Here is a 27,818-nt window from a genome sequence, read left to right on the forward strand (position 1 = left end):
ACTGACCAGACCTGGCCAAGACTAGCATATGTTAGCACACGTTGAAGTCATCTCTCCTCAGTTGGAGCCACGGATCACATACACACATTAACACGGTATTCAATTAAAAGGACATTTCCCGACCCGGCTTACGGTCGCCTCCGGAAAGAGCCAATTTCGCCATGACGACGGGTCTGGCCGGATTCTGCAGTGGTCTTTTATCGCTCCGTGTCGGCGAGACGTTCGGACGCTTGCTTGAATGGGCCCCGAGGGGCAATCAGGATCCTGCACGGCTATAAAACGGGCTCGAGGAATTCACCCTTTTCATGCCGCATGCCGAATCATTATGACCGTTTTGCACACGATCAATTTGGGACGCGCGGACCGACTCTCGAGAAAGGACAAAACACATGCGCCCGAAGGGACGAAGCCCCAGGAGCGGCATGATTTACGCGAAACCGTGCGATCGGGGTCTTCTTTTGGCCGGTTTCGGGCGGAATGCGAGTGAAACACGCACGATTTATGTTTGCAGTGATCATTGTTTACGATGAATATCGGACAACAAACAAAACCAGCCCGGTCCCGGGGTGGGTGCTTATACTTGATTAGCGAGCATTCCCGAGTGGCTTAAACGTGGCCGTTTTGGGGTTGTTACTCGATGGAAACAGGATGAATTCATTTGTCGACCATTAGCCGACCGTTTTAATCGTTTTAATATCACCGTTCTGGTTCACATTTCACAGGTCGCATGGATGCACTTCGAGCAATCGGCCATACTGACGGTGCACAACCACGTCATCACAAGGAATCCGCGCATCAGCGTCACTCACGACAAGCACGATAAGCACAAAACGTGGTTCCTGCACATCACCAACGTGCAGGAGGAGGACAAGGGCCGCTACATGTGTCAAATCAACACGGTCACCGCAAAAACGCAGTTCGGCTATCTACACGTCGTGGGTAATGTTTCATGCTTTTCGTCCTTTGGGGAGGATTCATTCTACGTGATAATGGGGGCTTTAAATTAAATTATTTTACGGTGTTTCACGTGCTTACAGGGTTTTTTTTTGTTCGTTTCGCTACAACGGTGCAAATTTTTAATTATAATTGTAGCTCATAAAAAAGAAAAAAATATACTCACTGGTGCTCGCTTACTGACAGAGAGTTTACGGCAAAAAAGTTGCTTAAACACGCTGAACGGCCAAACCGAGAGACGCGAGATAATATACCTCATCACACACGAAGCGCGGGAAATAATGAGCAGCACCATTGGCCATTAGAATGAATCAAATCTCAAAAACCCGAACCCATTTAATCACCAGAGCTCCGGTGGATGAAGCTTTTCCGACAGCGCCGGATGCGGTTTTTCGGCAGCTGTGTGGCGTAATTACAAAACGAAGCCCATTTCCAGTCACTTGTCGCATGTGTAAATCGATCACACACCACGCTTGGCCGGGTTGGTGCTTCAAAACCGAGCACCAAAACCTTTACGGTAGTCCCGCTTCCGGAAGGACCTTAATTGCCTACCGGCGACACATCCTCTCTATGTGCGTCGGTCGTCATATTTGCGCCCATTTTCCGTTTCCGCCTGTTGCATATTGTTGCGCGTCCTGGCTTCGCGGCATGGATTGTGGAGGTTGTGTAACGCAAAGGCCACCAACCATTAGCGAACCGAACGGGTTGGGAGTGGTTGATCGAAATATTACCGATGCGTTTCGCATTCGGTTGCGTTGGTGATGGAGATGATTTAATAGTCGCCGGTCGGTACAAAGCCCGGAAAACTGGCGGTCGCTTTTCACAGTCGCACACAGCCGCTCTCGGCTATCATATTCGTCATTTACTGTCGATTTATCGGGACGTTAATTCAATCAGGGACACCACAGAGCACCGTCCCGGCGAGTCAATCGTGAAGCGACAGTGATTAAGCTGACGTGCGAGTGACTCAAACCGCCTTAATGACATTTCCATTTTCCGCTGCTGATGTGTTGAAGGTGATTTCATCAGTTCCTCGTCGGAGATCGTCGAAAAATCCGGCCGCTCGAGGACGACACGATGGGTGTGTGTGTGGTTTATTTCCTTTTTGCCGGAAATCGTTCTCGCACTTGGCAGATTGGCAGTAAATGCCAGCTATCACTAATTTGCAAATTCGAATAGAATGCAGCTCGTGTAGCTTGAAATCTGTTTCGATCAACTGCTCGGCGTTATTAAATTGCAATGCCATACTTGTGCCTTCCGCGTGGAGTGCATTTCTCGTGTTTTTTGCGAGGAATGCGAGAACAAAGTGTACATTCTCCTGTTGATTTTCTTATTTAAAGTAGCTGCGGATCTGGCATGAAGTTGTGAACAAGTGCCACTAGTAGCTAGCTTTAACTAAAGCGCTCGGTTTGCTTCACATTCAAATGCTCCTTTTCACAATTCATGACAAATGTGCATTCCGTGAATAAAACGACGGCAAACAGCGAGAGTTTTGGCACGATAAAGCTCACCGCTGGTTGGGTTGTTTTTAATCAATAACCGCCACATTTGCTCGAGCGGCATCTGGGGTTGTACCAGGAGTTTAAGCGAAATGTAACTAAGAAAGTTACCTGAGTGAGTGCATTTTTGAGCTTCAAGATTTTATGCATTTTCCCGAACAATTCTTGTACAATTTTAGGATGAGGTTTTTTTTTTGCATCTTGTTAATGTAAAAAAGTGAACTGTTCAATGGGTCTGAAATATTTTGTAACTTTTTAAATTTATAAATGTGTCTTTAAAAAAAGGAAAATCGAATGTTATTATCGATTTTTTAAAAATATCATGTAAGCAGTACCCTATAACAAAAACCTTCAATTAAAACCTATTTTATCTCTTATGTATATTCCATTTCTCGTGAGTTTTTCCTTTATAATGTGCACAACAAAATACTTGGCAAAGGGATGCGCTTTCACGATCCAATCCAGTCGTACATTTGCATCACTATGCCGTCCCAAGTTCCAGTTACTCGTTCAGCGAAAAAGCCGTTGTTTAAAGTCACAAACGTGTAGGCTCTGGCTGGACACCATCCACGCTCGAAAGAAAATGTACACCATTTCCGCTCTATCCTCGATCGTACGCAAGACGAAACCCGCGAAGACCAAACGCGACCGAAACGAAAACTTGAAAAATAAGCAGCGTCAAAAGTTTTCGCCGCGCCTTTAGTGAAGTGAGAAATTGCGGATTTTTCTTTTTTTTTTTGCTCGACAAATTAAATGTCATATCCACAAAAATCACACTCGCAATTTGAATAACCATAATGCACTCGCCGGAAACGGTCGACTTTGTGGCGTCACGACCCCAAGGGAGGAGAAAAGGTGCGTCTTGTGGTAGAAAAAAAATGTGTGCCGATGACTGAACGACGGCTCGCTCTTTCTCTCTTTCCACTTTCTTTTTTTCGCCAACTTTCCATTTTGTCTCTCACTCACACCCGTAACCCGCGGGTGGCGTGGGGTTCAGCTTTTTTTTTTCTCTCCTAACAAACGAATTTTTCCGATTATCAGCGTTCCCCGAAGTCAGGGGGTGGTTCATGTTGTGGTTGCGGGCGGAAAAACTGATTTGAGATCATTTGCATTATTTATGAGTTCGGGGCGTTGGCGGCGACATGGTTCGTGTGATTTTTACTCCATTCAAGTCCGCGCGACCCGTGCTGAAGTTAGATTTCTGCGAAGAATCTGCGTATGGCGCGTCCTTACGAGATGCTCACTCCGGTCAAGTTCCGAAGGGTGAAGCGCGACTGAATTAACCGAAACGGCTAGAGTCACCATCACCGTCCGGGGAGATTTGGAATGTAATTGAAGAACGGTTTAACAGGCTTCATGTCCGTCAAAACTTGCACTTCTCATTCAATACCGAAAAGCGCCTTATTTACTCCGGCTGGTCCCGGTGCTGGTCAAGAAATCGAACCAACATCGAGCCGGGTGGTTGGAAAGTTTTTAATTTGAAACCACCCACAAAAGCGTACTCCCGCTTTTGATCGGACAACTTTCCACCATGACCGTCCGTGTGTTACGGGTTTTTCTTTTTCGGTTTTGCTTCTTCTTAATTCGTTTCTCTACCATCGTTTCAGTGCCACCGAACATCGACGATTCGGTATCGTCTAGTGACGTGATCGTGCGCGAAGGTGCCAACATGACGCTGCGCTGTAAAGCCACCGGAAGTCCTCCACCATCGATCAAGTGGAAACGCGACGACAACACAAAAATTGCCATCAACCGCAACAACAGTGGTACGTTTCGTGCTGGGGCAAAGTTTTGGCAACCGCTCCTGATTTGCGGGCGGAGGCCAGTTTTGACGGCGCTTGTTTGCTGAATGATTAGCTTTCTTCTTGTATCGCATTATCGCTCACGCTCTGCTGCACCTTTTTCAGTAGTCCTCGAATGGGAAGGTGACGTCCTGACGCTGACACGCGTGTCCCGGTACGATATGGGAGCGTACCTCTGCATAGCAACCAACGGAGTGCCACCGAGCGTTTCGAAGCGCATTAAAGTCAGTGTTGATTGTGAGTATACGGCCGGCTGGTGGCATTACGAGCAATCCGGCTGCGCAGTAGAAGATTGACGACGTTTTGGAGCGATTTGAAATATTGGAAGTGCTTGAGCGAATGAACGGAATGCTGATAGTTTTTCTTTTCTTTTTCAACATTTTGTACCTCTTCTCAGTCCCACCGAGCCTGTGGTTACCTCATCAACTGGTCGGCATTCCGGAGGGTTACAACGTAACGCTAGAATGTAATATAGAAGCTCATCCTACCTCACTCAACTACTGGACGCACGAGAACGATCAGATGATTCACGATTCGCCAAAGTTTAAGTAAGTAGGACTAATCCGATAACGTAAATTCAATGATAATAGGTGTTTGTTGTTTGTTGTTTTGTAGCATGAAACAATACCTAGAACCACTACCTAATCATCAGATAAATAAAAATTACATTTTTCTCATTGAAAATATTTGTTTTAAATTTTGCATGTTAAAAAGTGCATCCGTTTAGCACCTAAATAAGATGTCAGAAAGTTGAAAATAATATTTTTCTCATTGGAAATTTCTGTTTTTCCCATTGTAAAATGTTCATCCATTTAGCCCCTAAATAAAATGTGTTTGGTGCTAAACAATGCGATAAAATTAAACCGAATGCAATTTCCACTCATTCCAGAACGGAAACGATCCCTTTATCTCCTTCCTACAAGTCAGTGATGCGATTGCACATAAGCAACATACGCGAGGACGATTTTGGCGTGTATAAATGCATTGCTAAAAATCCACGCGGCGAAACGGACGGCAGCATCCGGTTGTACTGTAAGTCGTGTTTTGTTTTCGTACACAACTCTTTTTCCAACCCCAAACGATGAAAAGATGACAATGAGAGTCAAGAAAGTTCGCAGCTAAACTAAGCCATTTTTTACGCGGTCACGCTGTGCGTGCGTTTTGTTGGGCTGCAAACGTTGCAAAGATGCAGAAGCAAACATATCAGAAAAATATCATGCCGGACAGCACATGTCCCCGGATTACACTTTCCAGTTCAACCTGTTGCGCTAGCTGGTTGCGGCACTAGCCCGTGAAGAACGTATCCCGTTCGGTTTCCCCAGGACGTCCGAGTGTTATTGTTCTGCTCACAACAAGCTCACACATCATCATACGGTGCATGCATGTGTGTATACTTTCGGAGTGTGTAATTTGCCACATGTGTGCCAGCTACTCCACTACCAGGACCTTTCGAGCGGTTGCCGAAGCAACTCGCAAGCTCCCAGTGTCGCAATGAAGTGCTCACAAGCAACGAACAGAAGACCCTGCTGACTCGTATACGTATAGGACAACCGTATGCACGTTGCCTAACGAATGTCGTAGCTCCTTGCGGATTGGCGGATCCCGTGCTCGAGCAATGAGTAGCTTTCCCCGGTCTGGGATAGATTTCATTTGCACGTCTTGCTTCGTCCTTGTCGCTTGGAGGTTGACGCCAGTCGAACAAATATTGCTGCTGAGCTGCACCACTCTCCGGGACGTGCTCGTTGATGACGATCTGTTTGCAATCCGTGACAAGGTTCCTGGGGGCAATATTATTTTTTCGATATTTTATTTGTGACAAGCGTTGCATAATTTTCACCAAACTGTTTCATGACGCGAAGCTATGTGTTTGAGAACACAACTATTTAAAGGATGGATAAGAGAACACTTTTGGGTTTCATGCACTCAACATTCTTCGTTGAATGTCATCGATTTTCCAGCTGCTGCTGTGGTAACATACCCCAATAGTAGCCCCAATAACGCAAGCTAACATCCGTTAAGAAGACCAAGCAAACATAGCTTTAATTTCGTATATCAACTGGCTTGTTCTTGGAACGATTCCTCCGTTCACGCACAAATGGCCAGACAATTATGGGACATAAATGTGTCTGCAAATTTCCCAGCACGCTTTATGGCATCAATCACGTAACGAAATAAAACTTATCAACACGTATCTTTGCGCAATGGTGAGCTTATCGAGGGACGGTCCGTGAGTTGAGCCCAAGATGTGCTCGAGACGAACCATTTGAGGACCATCCTTAACTGGCCGAACTAGATTGAGCTTATCGGCAGTGGATCGGGTGGATTAAAATGATGGACGATAAAACGGTCTCGTCGAGCTAGTATTTTATGTTGTCTCCGGTGGACCATGCAGTCGGTGTTGTTCTGCTGTACGATCCTCCGGCAGTTTAGCCCAAGATTATCTGTTATAATTAAACGATTCCTGTGAATAGAAGCAGCGCTAAACTGTCCCGATTTGGACGGAGTATTTTGCAGTGATTCTCCGAGATAATTCATTAAAATGTGTTTCAAAAAATATCCTCTTTCTGATCGACATTAAAGTTTAGAAATAGAGTAAAAAAACCCCAAACCATGATTCATCAACCTTTTTTGGTGAATTTGTTCTTTTAACAATAGCATCGAGTCCACCGACCACGATAGCGCCGTCAACTACGGAAACCATCACAACAACTTTATCGTCGACGCGAGCCTACGAGCTTGCATTCGGGTTGTCCACGATGACGATAAACCATTTAGATAAAGGCAGGTTTAGTGCAGTGTGCTTCTCCACATTTCCGCGGCTTAATTTGCTTTGTTTCGTCTCTCGCACACGCCAGGGATCCGCTACCAGTCGGACTACAATCAGGTGGACCGTTCCGAGCATAAGGCCAGCGACTCGAGGTCAAACCGGGACAGATCAGTAGACGACTCTCCGGAAGCAAACGGTAAGCATTTTTAGCAGACCTCAACAAGCGTGTTTGTGGTTCATATTTCTGGATTGGAGAAAACTATCATTACCTTTTAAAGTTTGGCATTTAATCGTTTCTTCCATTCCATTTTTCTGCCCTTATTTAACCCCTACCACAGGTGCTACAATCGCATTCGTTCGATGGACGACAGTGTTTGCGCTAATTTTGCATTTGCTTCTTCCACTGTCTCAGTGACGGTGACTTCCGTCGTTCAGATCCGCCGCCTCTCAGCCCCTCAGAGGGCGTTGAGGGTGGTCCTTGTTGAAAATAATTGTTTATGTTTGTGCCGGTAGGGAGGCTCATCATAGGGAATTCGCGTTTATCATGGACTCATTCGCGTGCGGGCGTACAACGCGCCCACTAGAAGAGCGAAGCCAGTAGCCAGTAATGTATCTTGGTGCAATTTTTTTTATTATGTATACACACACACACTCCCACACATCAGTCCGTTCAGTTGTTGTTTTATGAGATATTTTCTACTCCAGCGTGGTTAAGTTTGAACTGAAGGCAAGGAAGCGAACAAACAAAAAAGTAAATGAATAAATAAAATTACGTTCGTCATTGGTTGTGCGTTTCGTGCGAGGAGGTAAAACAGTGCAGAGCGTGAAAAAAAGGGGGAAGAATTAGCGAGTGAGCTGGTTTAAAACGCCTATCGTACGCAAGAAAGTAAGAACACCTTCGACGGGAGTGCTGCAGCGGACGCTGTATCGATGCGAGAGCCATCTGCAGGCAGCATGCTGCACTACCCATGCACGCGTACTAGGCGCAGGATCGCGTAAAAACAGCACATCGTTGGATAGTATGTACATTTCATATGCCTTAATCTGGACGGGGAAAGAAAAGGACGAGCTCAACGCCATGCAGGTGGATCTACGAATGCAGCTGCTGAAGCACAGAACAATCTGTACGTATTGTAAATTTTGACAACCAAAACCAAAAACAAAAAAACAAAAAACGGTCCCGAATAATAATTCCCGCAGCGCCCAAACGAGCGTGAAATCGGTAGCACTGGAAAACGGATGCATTGCGCTTGTTTTCTCTCGTGCTCGTAACATCATCATTATCATCATATAGACGGGCCCAAAACCCGGCTGCACGTTAACTGCCGCTTTTATGAATGCCTCCCACGAGAGGAAGAAAGAGCAACCCTCGACCCGTGGTGTGCCGCCGGCCAGGAGAGCAAATTTACCGGTCGTCAAACGAAATTGTGTTTTTATCTCTCGATCTCACACGGCTACTCCCTGTGGTTGTGTTTCCGTTTGCTGGAAAATGACCATGGTGGGGGTGTTTCGCGTGGGAGGGAGGTAGAACGCATCCTTTTGGGCCATCATTTCGGGCCCAGCCATCGAATTTACGCAACTCAAGAGCCGTTCCGAGAGGTGTTTGTTCTTTTGCGCCGGTTTCTGAGCAAGACCTGCCGGAGGTTGAAGGTGTTTTTGGAACAGTGCGTTGGTGTTTGGTTTTGTGAATTGTTGCGCACCTAGCTTATTGGTGTGTTGGTTAGAATCACACACACACACACATCATGCAGGACTCGTGGTTTCGCGCTCTGACAACCGGAGGGTATGAAGTGGTCATAAATCAATCAAGCTAACCCATAAGCTATTTGTGGTAATATGCGAGTGACGAGAAAACAAGCACCAGTCGTGTGCACAGGGCCGAATAATGAAGGGGTGTTAATCAAAGTCGAAGGGTATTGTTTAATTATAATCGGTCAAAGATTTGGCTGAAGAAAAACAAATCCCACAAACAGGGCATAAATACGACTTTAAGAATGAACGCGGAAAGAAAAATCATGCAATAGATATACGCAGGATGAGAAAAGTTTATCAGCAGCTAAACAGAAGAAGAAAAAACCCCGTCAAACATAGGCGAATAGTCGCTTGGTTCCCTCGCGCTCCGTAGGGAGCCGCAAGGCGAAGCTAAACACGATATAATATGAGCAATTTAACAAAGCGAAAGCAAACATGCCAAATAAAAAAAAAACAAAACTAAATCAAACCATTGCAGTCTCATAAACTCAACTCAGCCGCAGCCGAGCTATGCAACGAAGTTTAAACAAGCGTACACAAATATAAAGTTTCCACTGGTGCACTGGTTACCAAGCTGTATCGTAAGCCAGCATATAGTTTCATACTAGATCAAAACATAAGTGAAACAAACAAAAGAAGCAAAAAAAAAGATAAAGATAAACACGCACCACCCCAGCAGAGGGTGGGGGTGCGCGAGATCGCATATACTAAAGTAACATGAATACAAATTACTCGTACTCGTAATCCGTAGGCGCATGGTGTTAGAGAGTGTTGGAAGAAGACATAATTTAGGCAAACCAAAAACTAAATCAAACAAACACACACACACACGTACACACACACAGAATGAAAGAAAGTCGAAGAAAATGGTAGAAGTGCATTGAAAAGCTAGTAAAATTACTGCAGGCAAGAAAAATATTGTTTCATAGCTAGAAGAAAATTGGGTGCGCTCCAGACGGAACACAATGTTATCAAGGAACTGGGAAATGGAAAATTTGAAACAAACACTCACTGTGGCCGCGTGTACAGAGGAGCGTGAGCAGGGAAAAGCCAAACCAAACTCGACACTGAACCGTAACAGAACTGAAATATATATATTTTGCTTTACAAAAGCGGCACACGCGTCGTGTTCGATTTTTTCTTCTTTTCCGTGTGATGATGTGAGAAATGGAACAATATGAACCGGGCATACGGTAAGTTTAGCTTTGATATTATGTTATGTTTGGTTTAATAAATGGTTATTTGCTTAAATTTTGAGTGATATTTACACTGAAAAGTAGCCATTGCTTTAATTTCGTTTCTGTGAGTTTCCAACACCCACCTGTCATTGCACAGTAAAGAAATTGTCATGGCATCTAATCGGGTTGCAATTAGAATGTAGTGGGATTTAAAACAAGCTAGGCCATGACATAGGTTGACTCGACCTTTTTTATATGCGATGCGTTCAACCACAAAACGTCGCTGTTGCACCGATTCCTTTCAGAATGCAGGCAAAGCAGGCCGCGAAATTCAATTCAGCAACTCATTGCTTGTCCATAATCGCTCCCACCCACAAAGCCCAATAACCGGAGCGGTAAGCGCGGTTCTATAGGTGCGACCGCGCTTAACTGCTGGTGAAAAGCGAAACAAAAAACAAAAAATGAAGGAAAGAAAGAAAGATCCTCGTTAAAAATTTTGCAACACTCATTTGCTTGCAGCTGCGAGGTTTGAAAGTCACCGTAATCTCATTTTTCCCGGCATAAAGACACTCCTAGAGGCACCACTTCATTACACGATTTTAAGGCTTGATGGATGGGAACCGGCATGTTCGTGCCGCGTCCTGAATCTGCCCATTCAGGCAGCCAGGGGATGTCCTGGTGTCCGGGTTCGGGTGAAAAACTCCCGTCCGTCGTCGATCCGGGGCGGGCCGATGGGGCAATTCAATGAAATGTGGCATAAGAAAAACATTCACCCAGCGCCGAATGCCAGTCGGCGTGCATTGAACGTGACTCAAGGTACTCGTGATAGCTCGTCTGGCCCAGTGGCACAGGGACGAGCGAAAGGACGCTGAACATGATGGAAAAACTACCCTGAGCGAGCGCATTACTGGGCGGCACCAGTGGTGGCTTTTCAATGGCACGAAAAAAGTCGTCACTCTTCAGCCACCACTCGAGCGATTGCGACGAGTGAAGGTTTTCCTAATTAATTTTCACCATAATGCAACGATGTTGCGCCTGAATGGCGGCAATGCAGGTGTCCTTTGGTATGGCGAACGAACAGACGCTTATCCTGGCTAGCGCACGGAAGTTCCCTTTGCTCCCGCGGTGTAGTGAGAGCTCACTTTAGCCTTGTAACTTGCCAAACACACACACACACACACACACACACGCACACAGAAAGTGTTTTCAGTCATGAATGTGATATGTTTTAGAATTCGTAGTACGTAGCACGTCGGACATTTTTCGTTATTAATCATGCTCGGCTTTTTTGCGCAATTTTGCTACTTATGAACTGCGCTCAGTTGGAACTGTCTGCTTCTGAAACGGATGCAATTGAGACTGGATAGTTTTGTACATTCCAACAAGCGAGAAACAACGCTAAAACTTAGCTTTTCAATCTACATTTCCCTGCTTTCACATAGTCAAATACCTTCATTGGTTTTCGAAATCAACCAGTGCAGTGTTTTGCAAAATGCTTTCAGAAAATTTAAAATAATGCTTTTGTGTGCGCAATAATTAACTTTTCTATTTCATTATTTCATCAATCGTAAATCCATTTAGATACGTTTTTTTAAACTGATGTTCCATCATTGAAAAAATGGTTGAAAAAGAGGATGAGCAAACCAACCATTTCCCATTTTCCACAACCGAATATGCGTCCGTTTCAATAACTGGTTTGACACTGGAGAATATAAAATCGCACCCCAGTCATGGATTAATGGATCGAGTTACAAGCCATCCGTACCTCGAAACAATCCGCACCAGATGGAAACGAATTTAGGGATGAAGGGTATAATTTTCACTCAACAATGGTTGGGGGAAAAAAAACAAAACAAAACATACAACATACACGCAACTCCGCGTTAACCGATTCCTCGCAGATTCCCGGGGCACAGGTTGTTCCGGGCAAATTTGATGCTTCAATTTGAATCAATGTCACAGATTATCGATTACAGGCTGGGACTCTCGCTTCCGGAGGCGCGAAATCCGTTCGCAAAATCTCAACACCGGAATCTCCCAAAAGGATCAACGGCTAGGTCGAGTGCGCAACCGTCCGCGGCTGGTTCGGTTCGGGTGCCGATCGTTCCGGCTCGTAAATGATAAAACACGCTGGCAGCGTAATAGATCCGCTTCCCAGTAGACCCGAAAAAGGGACGTCCTCCCGATGGAACGGACAAGCGGGAAAAAGCCCGCGAAATCCGATACGGTTGGGCGTCGCCATCGAAAAACGTTGCGATGAGACCACGCTCCGGCGGACCTTCACGATGGCGGCGCGCTTCAGGTTGTCATTCCGTGCCGGGGGAAAAATGCTGACCAGTCCCACGCCGACCAAACGCTGACCGGAAAAAAGGGCAGAACCCGCCCGGTGCTAATGATTGTGCTCTAAAATTCATGCGCTTCCGCTTTCCGCCTGTTGGCGTTTGGCCGTTTGCGAGCAAAAGGCGATGCATAATAAATGGAAAACGGTGGTACGCGGATGCAAAATTTGTGACCCGCACACGGGGCGGGTTTTTCCTTTTGTATTACGATTGCGGGCGGAAAATGGCCTAACGAGAGCAACGGAAAAAAAATACTCATGGACGCCTCCTTTTAAGCGAAGCCGATTGTTTTGGCTGCCCTTTTTAATGGGCCAACTGTTTCAATGCTGCGGCGTTTAGTGCACAAAAGACCAGGTGAAACATCGACATTAAGAAAGCAAGTGGGGAGAGATGTGCACTCTTTTTTACGCTAGATTGATGATTAATTAAGGCAAATTATTACAATCATCATAGAAGTACTCTGTAAAAGCGATTGAATTGCAGCGTTTATGATGGAGGGTTTAAACGAGATTTACGCCACTAATCAAAAACCGAAAAATACTATTCTTTTGTGAAAGTTTTACTTTTAACTTACGCAAGCATGAGTTGCAAATTGTGGAAAGGAAAATCATTCCATTTCTCTATAGGAACGATGGCGATTTTTTTTAACAAAATTCCTTGTGATAAATGTGTACCGGGTTATGACGAAGTGAACCACGTATCCGGACGAAAAAAAAAGGACCACAAACCAGAACACTTCCGCATCCGAATGCAGCTCACGTAAAGGAGTCGATTTTTTTGTTGCTACTGCCGACGCTGGTATAGTCATAAAAGAAGCGATTTGAATCTAAACCAACGCAAACAGTGAGCCCGGCTCATCTCACCTGGCGAGAGACAATGGCGAGCACAAAAGAGTCACCCAGGGCCGCAATGCAATGGGTCGCGGGGCGTCGAGTTTCGGCGACTGGTTCACTTTCACCATTTGCGAGATCGTGCCTGAAATATGCATCAGAAGGACCTGCAGTCGGCCAACCAGACGGCCCAGAATGCTAGCCAGACGGAATTAGCGGCAGACAGACAGACGGACGGTAAACTAAGTTAATTGACGGAAGTTCCGGAAGCACCCATATCGTGGGAGGTAAGCTGCATTCGATGACTTTACGCGCCCCAGCTGGGATTGTGGTGAATGTGTCCAGCCGGAAAGCGATCGTGTCGATATGGAGGCAATTGTTTTACGCTTCCGGGTCGTGTTCGCTTTCGTCGGAATCGGGCGGAATGAAGCACGGAGGGCAACATAATAAATTGTCTCAGGTTGCACCCTTGAAAAACGAATCACGATTCATGAGCCACTCCGCAGGCGAAGACAATGCTTAAAGTAGAAAATAATCGTTGTTTGAAACATTTCAATGTATGTAGTACTTTTGCATATTCAACGAATGCCGATATTTGAAAATCAATACGCATTTACAAAAATGTTCCAAAAACTGCTTGAACAGACTAATGCATCGTGAGTTTCTTTATATGTTTAAAATGAAATTATTCCTTCTGGGGATGTTTTCAATACCTAATTTAAAGTTATGCAATCAATAAATAAGTATGTAAATAGATCTCCACTTCCATTCCTCATTTTTTCAAACATTTTTCCCTTTAAAGAGGTTTGCAAATGTGTCTCAAAGTATTTACATCAAAAACGCTGCTGGCCAAATTTACATTAAACGGTCGAACTATTTTAAAATGAGCTTTTAATTTGAAACCATTTAAAAACGCAATGGAATCCCCATAGGTGTCCATTTACGAGCGTTGTTTTCCTCAAACGCAATTCCCATTATTCATGTTTGTTAATGCATTAACTCCAGTTAATTATGTCGTTTCCATACCGCAAGCACGCATAATAACCCACCATCGAAAGCTGTTCGTCCGTACATGGCAGGACTCATCTCACCTACGTTAATCATCGTCAAATGTGTTCCGAGGCCTGTTTGCTGGTAAACACAGGTTAAACATACACACTGCAACGTGTGCAACATTTCACCGACACCGTTGGTCTGATAGTGAGGCCAAGGTGAACAGCATCTTCGTCGAGGACACCGTCAAGACGCAACCCACGTCTCCATCGATCAAGAAACTTAGCCAACCGGTGTCATGGTTCCAGATAAGAGCCTCGGTCGGTCGATGGCAAAAAGTGTTACCGGCGTTTATAATTCATTTTAAATCTAATAACAATCATAATTCCTCCAAAGGTGCCACACCAACACAACAACGGATTAGAACGCAAGAACGTCTGCCGGCCGGGTGTGTAGAAGCGTGAGTTGGAGCTGCGGGAACTTAATTTGATTTGAACTTAATTGAAATATGCAACCTTGCCGTAGCCTTGCCTAATGAATATTCATTCGGTTCGATATCGATAGGTCTTGTTTTTCTCGCAACCAAGTCGAAGCCGTACCATATTCCTGTTTGTGTGTGTGTGCGTGTGTGTGTGAGCCACACCACATCCGTCTATGCGTTCGCGCAGCACAATAGAACTACCTCACGGTGGAGTGAAGCGATGAATCCTAGCCCATCGACCGATATCGCCTCGCAAGGATACGTCAATCGCAAGACGACCACCGTACCGGTATCGTAGTAGGCGGTGAGCCATCGCATCCATCAGCGCATCGGGCAAGATTATTATCCCTTCGCCGGTCTTTCCAGGGGCGTCAGGTTGTTCGGTTTTGTCCGGTTTTACATTAGAGCCACCCGAATGCACCCGGGAACGAGGTGCATTCTGATTGTTTACTTGCAACACTCGAATCGAATGCATCGATCGCCGGAGTTGTTAACGATTTGCATCGCCCAGGTTCTGCTCCAGAGTTGGCTGAAGCGTGCGTGTTTGGTAGCAAAACGTCTGCCAACTGGCTCAGGTGGCATCAAAAAGACGCTTAACCGTGAAATCGTACACCGGCAGTTGCACCCCTTTTGCTCAGCCAACCCGTGATCAAAGCAAATTTCGGAACAATGGCGGAATTGACACTTTAAGCGCTCCACGTCAAGGTCAGATGCATCCTCGCAACCATCCCGGGATGTGATGCGATTGAGATATTCGACAAGAAACTGTACAACTGCAACATATTCGACACAATTTGCGTTTGGCCAACAGCCGGACAATCGCAGTAACGCAGGTTTGCCGGGTTTGAACAACGAAGCAGGCCATGCGGCTTTTTATGGTGGCGCCGGATTCGGGCGCCGGGTTTACAGTGTGGTGTTCTGCAGTTGAATCATCTCGCTTCCCTCTTTGCACACGCCTCATTGCACATTTCGTTATGATGTAAACGCAGCCGGTCGAACTGCTGCTGCTGCTGTTGCTGCTGCCGGGGATGCAAGCAGGATCAAGCCATCACCCGTCCCGTCTCCCTTCTCCGACATCCAACCAAGCCATCAACCCGAGCCCCATTTGTCAGTGCACTTTCCCGATGCACGCATCCGCAAGCGACTCCACCAGATGCATTATGCTACCGTACGATGGAGGTGCATTCGGAAAGGATGTTGGTTTTTGTGCATCATTGAATCGCAAACACACACACATACTCGAAATTACCCCACCCACCGACGTCAATGAAGCAAACCGACGAAATCATTCGTACGGTAGCCCACGAAATCGAGTCGAAACAATAGCCGGACGGGGGCTTTCCGAGCCAAAAATTACAATGCAACAGTATCTGTCACGGGCAGGTTTTTGCGGTTGGGCAAGTGATTGTGGGGTTTTACGCTCGGTGCATAGTGGTGCAGCATTACGGAGCATTACGGGGGTACATATCGAAGCTGTACACGCGCGCGATCCACTCCCAGGCTCTATTTCGGTGTGCAAATTTCACCACACCGAGTGCAGATTTGAAAAAATGCGGCAGGGACAAGCTAAAGAAGCAGTTTAAACTCGCGCGCGCGCGCGCTGCTTGCTTTGTTAATTATTAATGCAAAATAGAAAAATATTTCGAGCAAAATAAACCCTCATTACCGCTGGCTGCGACGTTGCTGACCCACATATTACGACGTAACATCCCTCGGGGGTAAATATGACAACAGATGTGCTTTAAAATTAGCGCTCCAGTCGACGCGCGCGCGCGTGTGTTTTTTCGTGCGATAATTTTCCAGCCACCGATAATATTACGGTAGCATTTAAATTGCAAAAACGTCACGCCGGTTCAGCACGGGGAACAGAGTTTCGCGTTGCAACAAATGTTAATAGCCGATAATGACAACAAAGCTGCTGCGGCGAAACCAGCGAAATCATTTAAGCAGCAATATTATTCATCTTACATTTGTTTGGATTCGTCAATGAGTGAAATGAGCGCAGGCAGGATATTTTGCGGGAAAATCGGACCCCCCAACCGACGATTGTGATAAATTTAGCAGAATGGGGTTAAACTTTAAAGAGTTTTTGAAGCAGATACAACGTACGGAGTTTGGCTTTAAAAATAATATGTAAAATGATTTACTACGGTTTGTTGGTAACATTTTTGTATGGAAGCTGATTAACTTTTGGTATTTCCTTCATTATGAGTTGATTAAAACTAAATTTTGCTTCTCAAATTACTAAAAAAGTCACCAAAAAGGAACAGATATTGTTTTATTTTATTTTATGAAGAGAAGATGAAAAGAACGTATAAAAATAAAACGATTTATTCAAAAAAAGATAGTAAAGAAATTTGATTCAGTTTATTATGAACTCCGTTTAGAAGAACTACTAAAACTTGATAAAAAAAACAATAAAAGACAAAAGTAATAGTCAAATATCACAAATTTCTTCCAAGATCGCAAAACTCGTCGTCTAGAATGCCCAGAACTTGAAAGAACCAAGAATTAGGTCGTCCGAGACCTACCCAGCCAAACTTTTGCTCGACACATGCAAAACGCCACAGCATACGACGACGATCCAGAATGACGACGCAGGGCCTTTGTTGTGTTATCTTTTGATAATGGAAATGGAGTTTAATCGATGTAAAATAAACGTTCATTATTTCACGATTCGATAAGCACGATGCAATTACCGCTTTGTTCGTGCATGCGAGAGACCGAAAACCGATTTTCCGACGTATCACTGCCCGGATCAGGCGCTGCGGCTTCGGTGGAAACGTGCGCCGGTTCCGGTGCGTGCTATATATGTTTCCGCGTTTTGGGAGCAATTTGTGCGAGAGTTCACGCTTACGCCGTGGTCCCACTAACTCCATAAGCATTCCAACGGGAGCCCTCGGCTGGGGATTGTGAATCTCGTTAAAATAATTAGTATAGACTGTTAATGCAATTTACCCAGTAGCGGCGAGTTAAATAATGAGCACATGTTGCGGAAATGATTTCCCGGATATAATTAGACGAAGCATGCATTTCCCGGACGGATGAGTTATTTATGGGAAGTCTCGGTTTTTTTTTCGGCCCGTAAATGAGTATCGTTTTGAAAAATGCAATACTTCGAATTGATGCATACGTTTTTCACAGAATGACGATTGCCCGCAGGCCAAAAACTCAATTCGATACACTTTGCGGTACGATGAAATAATCTTCTATTGATACATTTCTAATGAAGAAAACTATGCATTTCTATGAAAAATATGACAAAACTGCTCATTTAGTACCGAGTATTTGAAAGTCAACGTGGGCTGCTGTTCGGGGAGAATAATCATCCGTACGTCGCACCGAAAAAGAGAACAACTGCGATTGACCGTTGAACTGACGAAAAGCCACGTAAATGCAGTACTTTGTCGCTCCCTCTCTTATGGACCGTTTTTCAAAAAGGGCAAATAATTTCCTCCCCCATCGCTACCAAAAAAAAAGGCACAGCAAAACTCTTCACCCGTCGCAGTTTGTCAGTGTCTTCTTCCTTCAGGCCGCTGGTCGGCGGCAAAACTGATGTCTCGTGGAGTCTTCCTTCTTGCCGGTGGGAATATTGTATGGAAATTATAATGAGATACTTGAGGAAATTCGCTGAGACTTCTCAAGAGACTGTAGTTCGTTCAACGCACCGGACCGTGAACGAAGTTCGAATGCTGTCTGACCACCAGAGCCTCCTAGAACTGGCCAGCCACGCGAGCCGGAGAGACTTCCACAGACGTTCACCGTCCGCTGGCCACAAACCAATCGCACCAAACGCGTTCTTCACCGTTCGGATGTACACATTTCGAGTCGATGGATGTGCATCCGTGATTGTGTTGTTGCGCTGCAGCGACGAAAGCATCTTCGACAATCTGGGCGCCCCTGGTTCTGACGATGGCCGGTCTCCGGAGCATTCGGCCGAAAAAGGGCAATCGTTCGGGGGAATCAAAACTCTGAGTGGTTCCAGCACTGCCATAATTGGATGCCCGCACTGGTTTTGAAGTGTGCTGCTGCTTCTTGTGGTGTGTAAAAGTTCCTCCGTTTTTTTTTTGCATTTACTCACTTTCAACTATGCGTCACTCGGAACGTGGATCGGTTTTGCTAATAATGTTATTGAGCCCAAGTCAGCTGATGCTTCGTCAAGTCGTAAGGCACAAAGTATACTTGATGAACAACGCCAGATAAAAAAAAATTAGGCTTGTTGTATATTTTCAAACTACGAATGCAACCATATTCAAACTCGGGATGATGAAAAAGGCAAATAAATATCAATCGGAATGAAAATGATTTTATAACATAACATAACATAGCTGTTTCAGCACCGTTTAAATTTAACTGTTGCCTCTAGGATGATATTTTTGCTAAACTTATTAACATAAGTAAGTATGATGCACTAAGCATTTGTACTCAGAATTTTGTAAAACATTGTTAACAATTAACCAAATATTGCACAAGTTCAATGAAATTTCTAGACGTCAACTCTTATCCCGTTATGTCTATTTGTATACAAGCCACAACACTTTTAAGAAGGTCTCATTTAAAAAACATCACAAAACTAATTGAACGACACATTTTTAAAAACGTTAATAATAACTAAATTTCTCAAAAATAAAAAAAATCGACATGTGGATGATGAATGAATGATTTTCAATAGTTTTCGTAAGATTTCTATAAAAACCCAGGCCTTTTACTTGCACTCGGTGAAAAAAACGTTTATAAACACGATACGCGATAAATAGAGTAATTAAAGAAAATATAATTTGTGATAATAATGGCAATATAGTTTCGATGTTGATATGTACATTCGAAATGAAATCATCATCATATAGTCCAAATAAAAAGTACATATTATTTCCTTGACAAGATAAAAATACAATCACCATCATTTTATTGTTTTTTTTTTGGATCAGTTGCATTAGTAATCAAATTGAGCTCTAAATCATAAAGTTATATTTTATCTAGCTCAAATTTTTATGACAATCAAAACACCTCCAACTCAACAAGTAATATTTCACGTTCAAAAACAATTCTGTGATAAATATGTCAGCAAAAGTTTCCAGCTAGTTTCGGTTGGAGCTAGAGCCAGAAAAAGTTGCCAACATAAAAACCGACTTCAAAGCATCAAGCCCATAAACTGATGCGAAAAATAAAACGGGCGAAAACAGGTGCACTCAAATTAAATGATTTTCAATAGTTCTAAATAATTCCTCGTACGGTTCAACGCGAAAGCAAAAACCACCGAAGGGCAACTGGGTTGAGGCAACCAGCGGTACTTTACCTTGGAAAAGTGGTTTGCAATTCTGATCGCACCATAAATCGATCATCGTTCCTTTGCGGTTTCGAGTGCTCCGATAATTTATTATATCAATTTCTTTAATTAACCTACCACCTCGCCGGTGTTCATTGAGCTGCCGGAACTGATCGAATGGATATGTAACGATGTGAGTCAATATTGGGGTGCAAATATGCAAATATTGACTTTGCGGGACTATTGACGACAATTGTTTGCTTTCCAACACGCAACCGTCCGGGTACATCCTTCTCACTTCATTTTATATCTCTTTCATTCTTTCTGTCTCTCTCTCTCTCCCTCTTTTTATCTGTTTTTTCCCTCACCTAGAGTTTTGTAATTTTTGAATTATTTTTTTGTTTTGGAAAATGATTTCTGCACCGCTCATGAAGTATAAGTTTGCTTCTATTATGATAAATTCAACTGCAAAACGAGCACCATAAACCGTCCTCCATGACGTATGGTGATAGTTGAAAGCCAATCATATCAAACATGTTATTTCTAGCTCACATTTTTTTTTTGCTTTCTATAATTTTCAACGTGTCCTCGCATTGCCAATCGACAACTAACGACAGCGAAGTTTTACGAGTAATTTATCACACCGGTCGTAGGAACCACACTAGAGGATTCTCCGCATACATGGTATATAAATGGTTTAATCGATCGATTTATGAAGAGAAAATAGCATTAATTTTCAACTGCTATCGATTGTGGTTGTATAAAACGATGAGCAAACTTTATTTCATTTAGAAAATTGAAGGATCATCTATCCCCGAACAGACGAGTCAGTTTGGAGTATATTGTACCACTTCAAAACATTAGCAACAACGCTTTATTTTAGCAGAATAACACACATTTATAACGAATTAAAGCTACTTTCTTCTAGCCAACCGCGTGTGAGTTAATTTTGTTTGCTAGCAAACATAATGTATTCAAATTTTACAGCCACAATTTAATACATTAATTTCCGTTTCAATATTATTTGCATTTGAATTCATCTATTACACTAGTTATTTGGCGACAAATTCTTTAAAAAATAATCATTATTCTACTATTCTGATTGATCAACAGTTGTTATAAAAATAATATATGTCATATCTTATCAATTTATTATTTTTTAATTAATTTACTATGCAAACATACATCAAAACTAGGTAGAGCATTTGGCTTTCACGCATCTTTCACGAAACAAACAGAGATAATGTTAATTTTATTGCAATACTAAGCTAAGCCAAGATAGCTTCCTGCGAAGAGATTACCCTAGAAACAAGCAGTAAGTCGTACCACAACTGCAGATGAACAAATGTAACAACTTTATTTCCAATCCAAGGGTTTTCTTTCAAAGGCATTACTGCGACAAACGTTTCGCAAAAGCAAAGAGGGGAACATTCGAGAAAGTGTCAGTTGTCCTTTCGCTCTTCTCCATCGGTAGTGCGGAAATAATATCATTTCAATCGAAGGAAACAGACAAAAAATGGGGGAAAAAATGACTGGTTTGTTCCGCAATTTTAGCCACGTTTGGGTACTTTGGTAGCGGTTTTTCCCGATAACCCTCTCCCGAGCGCCTTGAGCGAACGAATCGAATCCCAAGCCGAAGAATCCTTAAGCCCAAGGCCCCGAGAGTGAATCGTACAACGCGACGGGCGTGATCGGGGATGTAGCAAAAGAAATCGAAAAAGGGCAGCACCTTGGTTGGGTTACTTGCATGATCGCCGGAGCCACCGAAAAACCGAAAACGAGCCCTGAATATTATTTGCCATCAAAGAATCATAACAGTTAAAAAGTGAAAAGTCATTCACCGCATATGGCATTTTTTCGTGGGTTCGCTGCTGCTTCGCGCCTTCTGGCATTCGTTCGTTGCGTCCTGAGGCGTCTTAAACGACACACCGTCCAGATCCTAACCGACCTTTCGGTTTTATTTCCTCTGCGGCAGCGTCACAGTCGGGGCGGACAAGTCAGAACTTCTTTGGGCGAATGGTGTTGCGTCAGGATGAGAAGGCATATCTCCGGCCAAGCCAGCCAGCTAACCAATCGCCTTTGGAGACAGTTTTGTTTTTGCTTATTCCGAGCACATACCGTCGATAAGAAGCACGGTGGTAATATTCATACAGGCCCCCATTTTGCTCGGCAACGCAGGATAATAGTACGCAGTAGTGGAGTTTTTCTTTCTCTCGACTGACTCTCGCTCAACAGTTTGTCCGCAGTGTTATGATCCCCAGCGATCCTGTGGTGCCAGCCATTCAGTGGTCACTGTGGCAATTCTGGAGTTCAGGAGTGTATTTTAACATTTTTTTTATATTAGCAAAGACATCATTTTGATTAATATCGCAGGATGTTTTTAGCCTGTCGATTCGTAATTGAAGTCTAGGATTTTTTGTCGCATTTTAACAATGTAATTGGACGAATTTTCACTTTATATTAGTAGCGATAATTAAATAAAAAAACCTTCAAATCCTTTGATCTATGTACAAAACATGGGATTATTAAGCAAATAACTGTGGACAAACAAATTCATTATGCGAGTGTAGAAGACTTCAGGCACTGTTTTGTATAATATGTGGCATTATGTTATTCGCATTCATCATTACATCAAAAGTATTCATTTCAATTCGCATGTGAGACGCATTGAAATACTACCTTCGAGCAGCGTAATTTGTTGTTACTCGCGACTCCATGCAGCCTAGCCTCTGTTCAACGCCCCAGATAGCTAAACAGAGGACAACGGGTGCCGTGTCTCGCGCAATTAGTGCGCCAATAACCTTATCCGATTACACTAACACCCATCGAACGGTCATCACTGCAACTGGTTCGAAACGCTTGAAAGCCTCCCAACGATGCGTCTAACTAATCTCACACACCTCACACGCATTATCCACAGTTTCGATCCTAATTTTAAACATTGTTGCGTTGCGCGAATGAAACATGACGCCTCGCGTCGCTGGAATGGTGACATAAATTTAATTACGATAGTATTTCAGCTGTGTGCTTATCTGTCCCCGCTGCCACGGTGGGAGTAGAGCAGTACAGGAGCATGTACGATTTTCGACAGCTATGACGGTCAGCGCGAAAACATCATTTCCGGTTGCCAATCACAGGTGTAATGGTCATTGACAACACCCACCCACACACACACACGCACAAACACCTTTCGCAGGACGCGAGAAAAACGCACGAGTTCCGCTTTGGAAATGGCCATTCAAACTGTTCGAGCTCGCATACACCGACCGGAGGATGTGGCACCAAAAAAAAGCGACACTATCGCTCCTCCGATCGGTCGTTATCCTGAGGGGTTCACTTCCGGTGTGTTCCCCGTGTGTGGGTGTGAGGAAATGAGGAAAAAAAAGCTCACTCACGCCCCGAACGCTCCGGTAACGCCTTCGGAAGTGGTTTTGGGAATATTTTTCCAGATTATCCTGCCCCTTCTAGCAGTGAACATGCGAAAAAAACCCGGCACAGGAAAAGCACCGGTCGTCTCCGGTGAGCGAAGTCGGTGGTGGTTCGCCGAAAGCCAAAAAAACAGGGCGCCAATCTTGGGCACCACCTTCCACGAAGCCGCGAAACCCGGGCCCTAACGGTGGCTTTTGACAGTAAACAACTTGACACATTGTACGAAAATTCCGTCCACTATTAGTCTCAACTATATTCTCGTTTGGCGTTTCCATTGACCAGGCGAATGAATAATGGCCTTCCGATAGGGGACATAAATCTTGCCCGGGCATGCCGAATGCTGCTCAACTCGTCGAAGCTGCACTGACAGCAACCGGAACTCGGATAGGGTGCCGGTGGCCACTGCAAGGATGCAGGCGGAACTCAATTTTCGGATAACTTAAAGAAGATTTCGCAGCCCTTCGAGAGCTTTCCCGCCGGATGATTGAAGTGTTTTCCGCTTGCATTAACATGTCCATGACGCCGGCGAAGGCTCTCACGGTGGTAATGGTGTTCGGTTCGACTACGCGAAAGGCCTGAGGGTTGTTCCAGCCATAGTGGGTGTATCCTTTCCAGTGGCCACCAGCAGTGAATGTGGCGCGGATTGATAAACGAGCGGTCGTTAGTCATGGCGCATAATCAGTGGCGCTTAATTGAGGAATATTAGGACGGGATAAGCAATTTGGAGATAATCATTCAATTTTTTGTAATTTATTAAGGTCGAGCATTCACTCTTTTAACGCCGTTAATGCGTTGGTTTTGAGAAACGAAAGCTTGCCGGTTGTGAAGAAATGTACCTCCTCAAGGATAAACGGAGAATTATGCATGTTTGTTGGATATTAATTTAATCATTGGTGGGCATTTAATGTATGTTACCCTTGTGAATAATTGGCGATGTTACAAAAATTAATTATAATATATCCTTGGATGTATATAAGCAGCAATGCCATGAGTATAATACGTTCAATTAACTGAACCCTTAATACACAACATAGTATCAAAGCTTTCCTTTTTTAAAACTCCCTCTTTAAATCACATGATTATCACGAGTTACAACCCTTGTTTCCTTAAACCCTTATTTCTCTTCCTTAACAATGCATTCTCCTTATGATTGATTGTGCTCCTAGAACCATGCATGGGCGGTCCTTTCGCTCGACGAACTGCACATTCCAGTGACGTAACCAAGAAATGCATGTTTCTGACCAACTGTCTGTTGTGGCGCCTGCAGATGCCCCTCGGGGCAGGTATCATTGACAGCCAATGACGGGGAACTAAGCGGCCAATATATGGACGGAATCCAAATCTACACAATTTCACCCACCCCACTGATCCATTCCCGTTTGTGTTCCCCAGTGAGGGTGTGTCACCGTCGATGGCAAGATTTATGGGTTTGCACATCAGAGTAAGGCGACGAGGCGTGATTTTGGTTCAAGCACACTCGGCGCATCGAAGCTGCTTCAGGTTGCTTTTGCAACGCCAACCGTTCACCTGAGGCGCCACTAACGATCTACTTGGTTTTATCGGAACATTTCCACTTTACCAGCCGGGCAGGCAACAACAACAACAACAGCAAAAAACTGCTCCCTACCGATCGCACAGTTATGCAGCGTCCCTTTTCAAACGCTCGGTGCAGAGTGTTTTGAAGGCTTAAGTCGTTATAATTAATGATGATTTCTCACTTCCGGTAACTGCTACGATACGGCTCCCTGTTGAAGGTGAGCGAACGCCGAGTTGTTCAAAGCGAACGCGACAAAACTGATGTCATTGTTCGGTTTGTGGTCTTAGATTTCTCGCCTTCTCAACTCAAGACACACATCAGCTCATTCACCGTCTCTTAATGACTGCAAACCCTCGCGTGCATGGATATTTACGGTACGCGATTTTTATGATTCCAGGAGCACATCAAATGACATTTCCAAGGGATTCCTTGCGAAACCCCGTGGAGTAGGGCACGCAAATTAAATTGAAAAAAAAAACACCAAAACCGTCCAAAGAAAGCGACTGTGAGGAAATTTCTTTTCGCGGTGTTCCATTTGGTCATTGCACAAGGTGAAATGATGTTTTGGGCTGTTTATTCACCTCTCAAACAGCCTCCCACGTCCTTTGGGACTACAGGCAGGCTTTGTTTGTTTTATCTCCGTCCAGGGCCTTCGCAAACACTCGTGAATGCCGAGCAGCACGAGTCATTAATCATGATGGAAAAGCTCCACAAGGAAAGCCATCGGCCGGGGATGACCATATCTTGTGGGGCGCGATGGGCTTAGTGGGGACGAAGGAAAACCATCAGTATGGCATTTGAAAACACGCAAAGCGAACAATAATCCATGCGCTTACTGTCGAAAAATGATGCGTAGCAAAGAATCGGAAGTCACCATTGTGTCGACAATGGGCATACTTTTACGGGTACGTCATTTTGCTAGCTATGTCTTTGTTTTGCAAAGAATCCGAAAAAAAAAACAATTTAATTAATAGTGCACATCATAAATGCATCTCAATTTATTTTTGTTATGTAAACAGCAATCAATATTACAACGCACTTTTAATTGCACTAAAAAGCGTGTCATATTCCCTTTTTTCTCTCCATAAAATTTAGTGATTTCTAAGCAAACAAAAACTGTCACATTGTCGCGCATTGAATAGCGAAATGCTCCCACGAGATGCTTCAAATTACTTTTCCCGATCTCAAGTAGTACTATTATTGTCCAACCTTGTCCCGTGTGCTGTAAATCACGGCATGCGAACATAACTTAGCTGCTGCGTTCGATAATTTGCTATGAATTTATGTTGCTCTATCCTCCCCGGGAACTCTTTCAATCGCGACCAAATTACGCTCCATGAAGGCGCGCGTTCGAAGGCGTACGCCGTATCGCGCCCTTTCCGTCGGTGTAAAGAATTATCTTTTCAATTATCGAAATTTCCAGCGAGCACCATAAATCCTTCGCGCTTCCGTTCGCCAACGCGCAAACCACGTCACTCGAACGGCAAACGGCGCTCGGGTCCCCGATTTATGCTCCACTGACAGTTGAACTCTATTAAACATTTTCTTGCGAGTAATAAACCACTTCATGCGCCCAGATCCCAAATTCCCAGTCCCGTTGGCGACCCGTTGCTCCGTCGGTATCCCCTCGGTCTGAAGCGGCTTTCTTTCCGGAGCGTGGTTAAATTCGACGAAATGTGGCCAAGCCACCTCACCCGGATGCCAGCGGGAAGCGAGAGCAGCAATCCCTCGAGGATCCCATTCATCGAGTGATTTCTTTCTAGGCCTGTGAAAGCCCCCGAAGTACCCGCGGTTCTGAGCGGGCACAAAATTGTCGGATCGACCGGGTAGGCTCTCGACTCGAAAGCAGCTACAGAATTTTCGCTGGTTTTGTCCGAATCCGTGGCCATTTCGGTTGCGTTTTGTCGAGTACTTGGGGCGCATTTTTAGCCTGGCCCCGAAAATCAGGTGATGGCTGCGTGTCTGAATGAGACCGGGAAGCAATTAACGGGCAACCGATGTGGGAAGGTTCAAGAAGTACGGTTCAGTGTTTGGTTCATTGAATGAGCGATATTTCCTCCCCACCTAAACGTTATTTATGAAAAGCGATACAAATTCGTCAAAAGATGTAATTTTATGCCGTTAGTTCCGGTGTAATATTCAAAAAAGCCGTTTTTTTCTTCCTATTCAACTGCCCTTACTAATGATCGCTTGTGAAGGTTAAATTTATGAACGAATATCGAAGCACAATAATTTGCACCAAGCTAAAGATCCTTTTTCATTTTTCCATTATTAAGCCAGTACTTCCAATTGAGAACGTAATACGACGGATTATTTAAAAGAAAATTCACCGAACTGATAGCACAACTAACGACTATCAAGTGCGAGAAAACCAAACAACGGTTTATTTACATAAATCCACCGAACGAATAGATTAATATTTCAGCTTTCACGAATAGATTTCAGCAAATGGTGATAATTAATATACATTTCGTGCTTGCCGTTTCATTGTCGAATATTAAACGACGGTTAAAACGTGTCCTTTGATTACACAGCGGTCGCTTTTGCCTCTCATATGCTGTGAGGGAATCTGCTCCCCAGTGGCGAGACCAATAATTGACCGCTCAATCCCCATAGACTAACCCCCTTTCGTTTGGAGCAAACCTGCCCTCAGGTCCTATTCTCAAGATTGTACAATATTTGACCACCGTTTGTGCCGTTGAATTGAGAAATTAAAAATTTATTTTCAATTTCATCAACGCTCATTTTACCGTCTTGAACAAGCCTTCGAGGCATTTGCCGTGCCGGATCACCTTTCGGGATATTTTTTTTTGATTTCGTTTTCGTTTTTCCTAGCATTTCTCATCTACCAGCGCTTCTCGCGGTTCGTCGACTGTACTTGATTCTATGTGTTGTTATCGCTGCTTGTCCCTTTGCAGCCAGTACTATTGTTACCAACGGCAACTCAAATATTGTTTCTGACGGTATTTTTTTTTTTCAACCAGCCCACTA

The 27,818-nt window shown here is 44.2% G+C and overlaps 1 protein-coding gene across 1 annotated transcript in view; it reads left to right on the plus strand.

The window, feature by feature from the left end:
* Window positions 1–7,437, plus strand: part of LOC128727442 (lachesin-like) — a 34,765-nt gene extending 27,328 nt beyond the window's left edge. The window contains exons 3-10 of the mRNA XM_053821357.1: window positions 723–939; window positions 4,061–4,219; window positions 4,361–4,492; window positions 4,653–4,803; window positions 5,145–5,287; window positions 6,911–7,036; window positions 7,111–7,218; window positions 7,361–7,437. Of these exons, the coding sequence (XP_053677332.1) occupies window positions 723–939; window positions 4,061–4,219; window positions 4,361–4,492; window positions 4,653–4,803; window positions 5,145–5,287; window positions 6,911–7,036; window positions 7,111–7,218; window positions 7,361–7,437 (1,113 nt within the window). The remainder of the gene's footprint in view (window positions 1–722; window positions 940–4,060; window positions 4,220–4,360; window positions 4,493–4,652; window positions 4,804–5,144; window positions 5,288–6,910; window positions 7,037–7,110; window positions 7,219–7,360) is intronic.
* Window positions 7,438–27,818: the final 20,381 nt, after the last annotated feature.

The sequence above is a fragment of the Anopheles nili genome, chromosome 3 (genome assembly GCF_943737925.1).
Source record: "Anopheles nili chromosome 3, idAnoNiliSN_F5_01, whole genome shotgun sequence".
Classification (NCBI taxonomy): domain Eukaryota; kingdom Metazoa; phylum Arthropoda; class Insecta; order Diptera; family Culicidae; genus Anopheles; species Anopheles nili.